This window comes from Malaclemys terrapin, chromosome 3 (assembly GCF_027887155.1).
Source record: "Malaclemys terrapin pileata isolate rMalTer1 chromosome 3, rMalTer1.hap1, whole genome shotgun sequence".
Taxonomy (NCBI): Eukaryota; Metazoa; Chordata; order Testudines; family Emydidae; genus Malaclemys; species Malaclemys terrapin.
The window spans coordinates 32,363,916-32,375,308 of NC_071507.1; the positions used below are offsets into that span (position 1 = coordinate 32,363,916).

The 11,393-nt window shown below is 43.6% G+C and overlaps 1 protein-coding gene across 2 annotated transcripts in view; it reads right to left on the reverse strand.

Moving 5' to 3' along the window:
• The window catches only part of PSME4 (proteasome activator subunit 4), a 220,677-nt gene extending 217,915 nt beyond the window's left edge, over positions 1–2,762 (reverse strand). For both annotated transcript variants that reach the window (XM_054022245.1, XM_054022244.1), the window contains exon 1: positions 2,508–2,762. In XM_054022245.1, coding sequence (XP_053878220.1) covers positions 2,508–2,716 — 209 coding nt within the window. In that variant the 5' untranslated portion in view covers positions 2,717–2,762. The remainder of the gene's footprint in view (positions 1–2,507) is intronic.
• Positions 2,763–11,393: the final 8,631 nt, after the last annotated feature.

Here is an 11,393-nt window from a genome sequence, read left to right on the forward strand (position 1 = left end):
GGCACCTTTTGAAACTCATTAACTGTGGGTCCAAAGGATAAAATCTCTTCAAACTTGTTTCCCCTCTCAATACTGCGAAATGGTTACAAATTGAATCAATTTCTTTAACAAGGAAAAGGTGAGGGAGGAAGCAGATTTTCACATCAGGCACTTAAATATATAAAATTAATAGTTTCCCAGTAAACAAATGCCAATGAAACATCCCTCTTTGCCCTTACTTCTTATTCCAAAGTACACTTTGACTGTTTTGTATCATTCATGGTGACACAACATTAGATACATTTGCAGAGGCAAAGAGTATTTTGTGCCAGAGAAGAGATTGAGGTTAAGCTCAACAAGTTACTAACTGGGTCTGTTACGTATTCCAGAGTCTAATTCAGTTTCCCTGAAACATAACCTCTCTTTGGAAAGTAGAACTACTGCCCTATCACAGTCTACTCTCCACACAAAGTATACACAGATGTGCAAGAAGAAACCACTGAACAAAAACCTGTGTGCTACTTTTGGCAGCAATGACTAGTACAAATTTATTCCCAGGAGAGATGGAGCAGTCATGCACAGTTTCTGGCTAAATAACTGAAGGCTTAGTGAGTAACTACCTTCATTAAAGCCAATAAAATCCTTCTTCCACAGAGACTAACAGGCTAAGCAGCCTTGAAATGGGAGTCTAGTCCCTATTGCAATATGAGCCTACAGTGGAAATTGCACCACTTGGGGAGGCAGTAGCAGAAGCTCCCCAGCTTCCCCCAAACAAGAGCAGCAGCTCCCAGAGGCACCAGCATCAGTCCCCGCTACTTTAAAGATAGGATTTAACCTGCAACAATCTAAAACCTGGCTCCAGTCCCAGCTCCTGCCGGTGTCACCTTTATAAATAGCCCTAGACAAAGGTCCCGCTGGCTCGTGGGGGCAGAGGGGGATGAGGGCTGGAATTTAATGGACACAGGACAGACTCATTGTGCAGAGGTTGGGGGCCTCTGCACTGTCACATGCTAAAGAAGAGGATCTCCGCTCACAGCCTGAGCTGCTTCCACTGACCTCCCTTCACAGTCTGCAGACTGCTTGGCCCATGGGGACTTCCCCCCACATTAATGTTGAGCAAAAGCTCTGGGGAAATAAAGAGATAGAGGGCAAAAGGCACCCACACCAGTTGGGTACACACATACGGGCAGCAGGTACAGGGGACAGCGGGGCAAACACACACTAGGGGGCAGGTTATAGAGAGAAACCTGGCACCCACATGTGCGCATACACACACACATGGAGGCGCAGGGTTAGAGGATAGCCAGGTGCACACACATTGGGGTGGGAGTAATAAAAGGCGGGTGCACACCACCTGTGTGTGTGTGTGTGTGTGTGTGTGTAAATAGACAATAAGTACACACACCCGAGGGGAGGAGTATTGAGGGCAGGTACACCCCCACCCGCTGGGGGGTGTTACTGAGAGTGGGTACACACCCACGGGGAGGAGTATGGAGGACCAGTATACCACTGCAGGAAGGGTTAAGAAGGGTGGGTGCACATAATCCCCAGGGAAGGTACCAAGGGAGGGTGTGTACATGCACATGACCAAAGGCAAGAGAGATACCAGGAACAGACGTACATACACACCCACACACACCCTCGGGGAGGGCAGAGATACCAAGGATAGGTGTGTACACCCCTTGGGGTGGGAGGATACCAAAGGTGGGTGTGTACACACACACACACCCTGTGGGTGCCAATGGTGCATGTACACTCACACCTCAGGGGCAACGATGGCATGTGTAAAAACACAAACACACACCCCAGGGCATTGATGGCATGTGAACAGATATTCATGCACCAGGGAAGGGGGGACGACACACCAATGGCACGTATACACACACATGCGCATGCCGGGGGTGGGGGGGGGACGACCGATGGCACATGTACGTACAAACACACACACCGGGGCTAGCGATGGCACATGTACATACAAACTGACACACCAAGAGTACCAATGGTGTATGTACATGTAGGCATGCATGGACCAGGGTACCAATGGCAGGTGTACATGCTCTCACCAGGGGTACCGATGGCGGGTGTACATGCAGGCACTAGGGTACCAGGCACCGACGGCAGGGGTACATGTACACACACACACACCGGGGGCACTGATGGCGGGGGTGCATACACACACACACGCACACACACCCATGCCCCGGGGGCACCGACAGCAGGTGTGAGTACACACACCTATACCCGGGGGCACCAACGGCAGGTGTGTGTATGTATGTATACACACCCATACCCCAGGGACACCGACGGCAGCACACACACCCCCATACCCCTGGGGCACTGACGACGGATGCATGTACACACTCGCACACACCCATACCCCGGGGGCACCGACGGCTGGTGTGTACACACACAACCACACCGACCCCGCAGCCCTAGGGCCGAGCGCTCTTCCAATCCCAGCTACCCCGGTCCGGCTTCCCTCGGCGCCCCGCAGGGAGGCGCTGCCTCGGCCCTGCCGGCGGACTCACGTGGAGAGTTTCCTGGTCCAGAAGAGCCCCCCAGGCCACAGCTCCTGCAGCTGCACGGCCCGGCCCAGGTTGCCTTTGATCTGGGCCAGCAGGCGGCTCGCCTCGGCCTCCAGCCGGTCCCCATACGGCAGCAGCTTGTTGTAGGCGATCTCCTTCTGCGGCACGAAGCCCGGCGCCTCCCCGGGCGGCCCGCTCCCGCTCCCGGCCATGGCTGCCGCCGGCGCCGTCCCCCGCTGCTGCTGCCGCCGCCCTCTGCGCCCGGCTCCGTCCTAACGAGTCACACAGCGGCTCCTGGTGACGAAGCAACCAACCGAGCGAACGGCCGCCTCCCGCTCGGGCCAGGTCACTTCCTGCGCGGGGGCGGGGGGAGCGGAAGGGGGGGTGGAGACGGGGGGCTGAGATAGCCGGGAGCCGCGGCAGGGGACTGAGTGGGGAAGATACTCGGGGAGGGAGGAGCGGGAGAGGCACTTTAGGAGCTTTGGGGCAGGCACTCTGGGGCCTGAGTGGGGCAGGCACTGGGAGCCGAGGGAAGTCAGGGGCGGCACTCTGGGGTCGGGGAGTGTGATAGGGAGCAGTCAAGGTGAGGATTTAAGGAAGGAGGTTAGGAAGAGGCAGACTGAAAGGAGCTCTGGAGGGAGAGGCAGAGTTGGGTATCTGAGGGGGTGCCAGGAGTAGAGGCTGAGACAAGTGTGGTGGGGATTGTGCTGGAGAGGCACAAGAGAGAAGGGGCTGAGTCACTGGCTGCCTAGCAGTGCTGACCTGCCCTACAGCTCTGTCCGGTTTGGATTCATTCAAGTCGCTCTGGCTTGTTAGGAAGGATTTTGCTGGGCATTTGAATGAGGCCATTTAAAATTTCACTTAAAAAGAAATCTTCATGCAAATTATCCCACCCTGACAGCCCTTGACACAGAGTGTGGGAGAGGAATACTCATTCCTGCGTCTGTGGCATCCACGCAAATATGGTATTAATGACAGTGTAAAACTGTTACCCTCATCTTCGTGGCAAGTGCGGCTAAAGATAATTTTTCTAATTACAAGCTGTACTGACATTTTGTGCCAGAGCTGAAGGGAAGAAGGGGATGGCATTTTGACTGAATTATCACACAAAGTATCTTTTTAAGAGATTTTAATTCCAACCAATATAAAGAGACAACTAAACATGAAATATGCTAATTTGAGGACAATCTTGCTATTGAAGAAATCAGCATCAGACATTGTAGAACTGCAGGATCCATTCACAGTCTGTAGTAACTATATATATAGTGAGAGAGAGAGCTGTGCAGTTGTCTTAACTAAGATTAAATGCTCAAGAGGTGTAATCACCTAAAATGTGACTGTGCTAGTAGTGGTGGGATTTCACCAGTGTAAGGATCAATAGTGCTATGCAGCCACACTGATTATCCCATTTTGGGTGGATTTGTACCCCATGCTTACACATAGCACTTTAATCAACAATTGCAATTTCATGACCCTCTAGGTATCTGGTCTACAAGTTCTCAGCACAGCTCCCGGAAGCAATGGCTTGTGGGACATTTCAAAAGGCTTCTGTGTGCTCAAGGGAATTGTGGGAAAAGGGGGAACCATCCATGTAAGTACCTAAATAAGACTGATTTTCAGAAATGTCAAGTGCCTGTAACGCCGACTGATGTTCAAAATCCACTTTTTGTGGCTTCATGGTTTACCAAAAAGCAATTTAGCAAGTTTACCCTGATGTGAGGGCCAAAGTCACATTTGTCCTCCAACTTCTGTGAAATTGTTGGGGTTCAAAGGGAAATTAAATATTGGTGTTTCCCAGAAAGTATGAATTTTAAATAGGAATTGGGCATCCAAATCCATTAGGCATCTTTGACTTACAGTGTCCTTGGGCTATTCACTGACAATTCAAAAATCCTGGCTAACAGTTCATACAACCTCACAGGAGATTTTTCTGACAGACTTTGATCAAGTCCCCCGAAATAAAAGAGGTTGAAATAATTTTGTTTTTTATTAAGAAAAAGTAAAAAGCAAGTCTGGCATTAGGAGACACAAAATGGGTTGGATTAGACATTGATCTGCTGTGATAGGTGTTGTCACAGCATAAACTGGTCCTTTCAGGGTAGTTGGGCTCAGCCTTACTTTTCCCAGGTGATGGATTTGGGCTGGTGGTTGGTCAGGTGACCAATCATCATGGGGAATGGGGGTGCTTCCTATAAGAGGAAGCCTGCTAAGTTAGAAGGAAAATCAAATAAAATTAATTTTAAAATAGTTTCTTTAGGAGGCACTGGTATAGTAAAGAGCTGGAGAAGGTCTTTCCAAAGCGAGAGGCCTGGAGTGGGACCAGCTGAGATCTCTTGTTCAAAGGTACTGAGAGAGAGTAAGAAAGAGAGTGATGGTCCTTACAGCTCTGATACAAGGGTAGTTGAAGGAACCCTAATACAAAGGGAATTAGGAGGCCTTGAGAAAGGGTTAATCCAAGAGGAGGTAGCATAGCCTGAACAGGATAGTATGAACAGTTGAAGGAGTTGACATTCACGCTTGCTTAGGGGCATGGGCTTGGGGTTCCAGCTAGGGTATGAGGAGAAAGTCCCATTTCTGTTGTCAATAGAGCAAATGGACTGCTGAGCCCAAGGGGGGGTCTAGAAAAGTACCTATATAGCCCACTGAGGACAAAAGCATTGTATGGACTTGAGGTTTGATCCAGATGTCCTAAGGGGACACCAAGTATGAATTCATTGGATGTCGGTCTTATTTTGTGGGACTTCTGGTTCCATTTCTCCCTGTGTCCCTTCCTTCCCCCCTGCGCTGAAGTAGGGGTGGACTTTCTAATTTGGTTGGAGAGCTAACTCTACAAGAAACATGAGAATTGGCCTATCCAAGAGTGGCAGATTGAAGCGCTAGAAGACCTGCAGAGAATGAGACAGTGAGTTAACTAGAGTGAAGAAATTGAGGCAGCAGTAGGGGTCTAATGTCAGATCAAGTAAGATTCCGTTACAGAGGTCCCATTTAATTATTAACTTCTTCAGTCATTAAAGTGGAGTTCAGAAGGTGCCTGATTCTGCCACTGACTTAATGAGTGTAGTTTGAAGCTTATGTTGAGTGTATGACAAAAGTAACTGTTAGCTGTTACAGCTAGTTGTCTCCTAAATATACACCTCTACCCTGATATAACGCGACCCTATATAACACGAATTCGGATATAACGCGGTAAAGCAGTGCTCCGGGGGGGTGGGGCTGCGCACTCAGGCGGATCAAAGCAAGTTCGATATAATGCGGTTTCACCTATAACACGGTAAGATTTTTTGGTTCCGAAGGACAGTGTTATATCAGGGTAGAGGTATAATTAATTGAAATTCCTTTCAAGAATTACATAATTACCAGGCAGCAACTGCAGACTGATTAGATTTAAAGCTACTACTAAAGGTAAATTCAATTTTCTGATCTTTACATTTGTACTAGTTCTGCTTATAAAGGAAAATGGCTGGGTCTGAATGCTGAAACAATGAGCAACAATTGTATAGCTATTGATACTGGAAATAATGCAATAGACAACCTTAATTAAACATAAAATAAACAAAGACTATGATACTCAGAGATTGCTGTTTAATTTTCCAGAAGAAAAAAATCACACCAAATCCCTTCCTGACTCTTTCAGCGCTGTAAATTTATATCTACTAACACTCCACAATAATAAAACAAATAGGTGCAGCAAGAAATGGTGTGCGTCATATTCACATATGTATCTGTGACCAAAGAGGAAAACTCTACTGGTTTGGCAAAGTCAAAAAAATCAATGCAGGCACTGTTAGTTTCTTTTAGAGAGAATTACAGACCTATCAGTACTGTCACACTTTTCAAAGCATGCCTGTTGCTATAATCATAAGTATATAGGTCAACACTTTCAGACATGAGTGCCTAAAAGTAGGCATCTAAATCCATATTTATGGAAGTTCAGGGTGCTCATCACCTCTGAAAATCAGACCACTTTATTAGGTGCTTAAATTATAGGTGGAACTGATAACAATGGCTACAGTTAAGACTACCTAACACTTTCTGTTATAAGACCATCTTTTCAGTTGCTTATAACTTTTCCAACTTTAACCATTTGGGCTGAAATTTTCCATGCTTATTTTCTGCCTTAAGAGAATTTCTTTTAAAAAGCTTCAGTAAAAATGTCTTGTCCACTTCAGGGAATGAGGTGAGGATAAAAAATATTTTTGCCACTTTTAAAATAAAATTTCAACCATTTATTTGAAGAGCTCTAGTGCCTCTGGGGCTTGGGGGGTGGGGGGAGAGTGGGATCAGAAGTATCCCCACATGAGGCAGTCCTGTGCTTAAAGGTGTGGTTTCTACCAGAAAGAGCAGAAGAGAGTGATACTAAACAAACCAAGTGATTTATTTCTTTTCACTATTAAAAATACTTAATTATTAAAATTTGCTTCTCTTTAGTCATGGTATGTCTACTTAGTAAAAACCTCCTGTGACTAAAATAATGTGTGTGGTGGGGAGTCACATCTCTGAACTGGTATTAAGAGAAAATTAATATTCCATCTACCATTCCTTGTTTCTCTGGCTTGTAATTTGTAGTAATTTTTGGTAGAACATGGGTTGGTGTTCACCATATTAACACATTCCTTTCTCTCACACAAGATCTTGATTCTATTCAGTAAAGGCCAGTATTACCTATAGACATCAGCCAACTCAATATACACATTACTACAAAACAAGTGATAAGCCTTGTCTATTCTAGAAAAATAACACACTGCTGAAAAAGGAAGACAGCAAAGGATGCAGCTGAATACTATGGTGCTAACACAATATCGCTGCAAGTTTAGACAAAGACAAATGGTGTTCTATACTCATTCAGAAACTGAAGTTAAAAGCTGCATTCTAATGTTTAAGTATGAATCTAGTTAAAATGTAATTAGGTATTTTAAGAACTCTGTGAAGTTTAAAAATTAAAATGGTTCCTTTATGTCCCACTATCCAATTTTGATACTCTCCGTAGGAAACCCAAAACCGCAAGCCACTAATACCTGTCTGCTTCAGCAAGAGTGAGTTTTGCTGGGGCTTAAACTGTGTCAGCTTTTTGCCACACCAGTCTGTCCACCTCATCAGCAAACTTGAGATTTTGCCCATCTTCAGCTTACTTTGCAGGTAACATACAGTGAACCCTAGTTCCTGAATTCCCCAGAGATATATCTCTGCAGTGTCCAGTCCCTCTCACTGGACACTCACAGAAATTAAGTTTGCTGCCTCCAAAGAGGCAATGCACACACCAGCCTGTTAAGTTAGCTGAGGATGAACTCTTGACTTCAGTATAGCAGCACTGAGATGGTTTACATAAAACTAAGAATGTTTATTAATAAAGAACATAGATTTAAGTGATACTAAGCAAGAGTAAAAGAGGCAGATATGGTTACAAACAAAACAAAGTAAAACATGCTTTCTAGTGTCCAAGACTTAACTTTAGCAAGCTAGTATCTTTGCCTAAACAGCTTTCTCACTTATATAAAGTTACCAACATCTCCAGCCCTTCTAGCAAGAGGATCCAATGTTCACAGAATTAGAGGTGCTGTCCCTTTTGTTCCCGAAGTGATGAGTAACTAAAATGACTTTTTGCTCCCCTTATATTTCCCAAAGTTCACTGTCTTTGCTTCAAGAGTCAGAAGGATCCCCTGGGGGTTCAGACTTCAGTGCCCCCCCCCCATTCACTGTGCTCACCAAGATGTTTCCTCCACCACTCATTTGTTGGATTTCTTTTTTTACCTTATATGTAAATGTACTTTCATTGTCCTCTGCCTTTGATCAAGCCAGGCAGCCAGGTAATTCCACATTCCTTTGTCTATGGCAAGCTTGGTTTATTCACTGCCGTCAAAACGTATTTCCAGCATACATACATAACTCTTTGAACATACATCACACAATGATATTCATGGTCAGTGTGTCACCAGTTTTTATACCACCTTACAAAACATTGTCTAAATATTCTGAGAAGTGTGTTGAGCGTGTTAGGCCTGATATGAGTTACAGTATAGTGGGCCTTCTACCAGTTGGCACTGAGGGACTTGGTGCCACACCAATTAAATTACATAATATGACAATCAGGAATATAGGTAGATTGTGACTGGTTTATACAAGAAGCAGTTTTCAGCACAAGATAGTGTTTATGACATTTGAAAACTAGACATGATTTACTATCAATGTTTGGATTTGAACTATAATTTTGATTACATTTTTGCTATTGGCAGGTATTTTCAAGTTAATTTTAAAATTGTATGCTGTTACTTCAAATCAACAATATCACTCTAAATAGCTGTCTTTGAAACTAGAATTAAACATTATTTTATCTATTGTACATCAACATACAAAACATTGCTAGCACCAAAACATAGAAATCCTGGTACAAATTAATTTGCCTTCTTGGCACTAACAAATGTGATCAATATTTTTCAGAAAACTTGAAATAGGTAAAACAGCAGTTTTAGACATCAATAATTCTAATTCCATTCCCATATAAGTGCACACTGTGTTTTGCACAGTCTATCCATTTTAAATACATTGATTAATTAACTGTTAGAATTGTTTGGTTTTTCCCTCCTTTCCAAAAAGGAAATAATATTAACCTTTTTTCCCTAGTGTGCTGACACTAAACTGTTTAAAAAAGCAAACTGATACATTCTGCAGAAATGTTTTACAGAGTCAAAAATAAATCCATGCTTCAGGTTTGTAATATGTCTGGCTGCAGTTGGCACGTAAAAGCACATTTGGTTCCTGAGTCATATGATGGCTAGTATTCCGAGCTGAGGATCCATCTGCACTGCTTGCATCAACAGCTCTTATTAAGTGGGAGGAATATCAATTGAGAGCACTTTAAATACGGTGCCACCTGTCATCTTTGGCTTTAAATCTTGAGAACAAATTATGAATCCAAGTTAAGTGTTTTAGCTGTGAAGGAAATGCAGTCCCTTCATTCATGAGAAATTTCAAATTTTACCATTGGCTTATATCACATCACCCACTATTCACACATTCCTTTGTTGAATGACTTGCTGCCTTAGATCAACTAACAGTAGCATTGTCAACACCCTGTATTTAGGAAACTTGTCCCTGAGCCTAAAACATGACTATGATCTCAATCTGAAGCAACCAGCTTTCCCCACAGAGAATTTTTGTCCAGTGTCCAATCTCCCTTTCTAGAATAAGGTAAATGTGAAAATTGGTGATAGGTAAACTACCAAATATTTGGCAATTTGGATAAGCACCCTAAAATATGTGGGCTTATTGTATATGAACCACCAGGCCTCCTCCTCTGACTGGTAATCTGACTACTGTACCTCAGAAGCCCCTCTCCAAAAAAAAAAAAAAGGCACAAGAGAGTATTTTGCTTTTTGATGCTCTCAAAATAGTTGGCCCCCAGAGTTTCCACCATTCCTTTCCCCTCCACCAATAAAAAAACAAATATATCACAAATCGAGAGCTCCAATAATCATTTATAACAAGGTGTAAATTTAAGCAGTATACCAGTATATCCCTGTGTGGACACTCATTCCATTAGATGCATCTTTCTTCAATTTAGCTTATATCATTTGGGAAGGGATTCGAACTAAACCAAAAAAAGCCACTCATTCTGGAATAAGAATTTCCACTGATGGGGTTATTCCTATATAACTGGTAGAACTTTCCTTTGTAAACAAGGCTGAAAGCATGCATGTCACACTGCCATCTTCAGCTTCACACTCTTGCTGGTTCTGTTTATCTGAATTTGCTGAAGATTAAATTTGACAAGAACTCTGTGATTAAATAAAATAGATCACAAGATTCTCCTCAATTTCAATCCCTTCCCAGCTAACTGGAGTTAACAGGGGAGTGGAGAAATTACACTGACATATCAAGTACAGATCTACATCCACCACACCTAGAAAACAAGACCAGAGTCATTGGTGTAACTCCACTGAAATCAATTGTTACATCAGGATTTAATTTCTCTCTCCAAATTCTGGGTTTTTTTTTAATAGACTTCCTGACTATTAGCTGTGATTTAAAAAGTGAAATTCTTTCAGAAGATAGATCAGAACTGGATTCTGACACTGTGCTCGCTCACTCTCTCCATTCATGAACCTCCCAGAGACGTCACTGGGAAATTTTTGTGCCTGGAGAGACAAAATATGGGAGCTGAGCCCCACTAGGTGAGTTTTGTAGCTGAATTTTTGCCAAATAACTGCTGCCACCACCGAATTATAGGGGCTGATTTCAAAAATCACATATGTTTCTCTGATATAAAATAAGCTCTCCAAGTTTAGGGAAAGAGGTGTCACATTTTTTAGCTTTTCAGCACTGAGAGGTTGGTTGCCTTTATGTCCCATCCACTTACCAGACAGAAAGCAGCTGCAGGAAAGCATGTGATGGAAAGGACCTTGCCAAGGCCAATTCTAGGGATTCTGCTGTGCTAGGAAATCCAGGAAATATAGTCACTACTCAGCCTGCTGTCACTCACATAAAAATGATAATTAAATATTTTGCTGTTTCATGCAACTGCACTTTTTTGCCAATAAAGTAGAACTGGTTGTGGACCTGTTCAACCTTAATTGCATGGCTAACTACAACTCTTCTATGTCTCTCTCTCTCTCTCTATCCACCCCCCACAAGCAATGTATGTATTTGCCAGACCTTTACAGGTAGTTCTCACTTCCCTGGTTCGTGTATTTGCTCATCTTCCAACTACCTACAATAGGACTCCTTTAGCACTTCAGTAAAAAAGCTCCAACTACCTTCCAGGAGGATTATTTACAGACAGCAGCTAACTTGAAACTATTAAAGGACAAATTGTGAAATCCTTGATATTAGGGCTGTCAAGTAATTAAAAACAGTAATCGTGATTAATCGCACTGTTAAATAATAATAGAATAC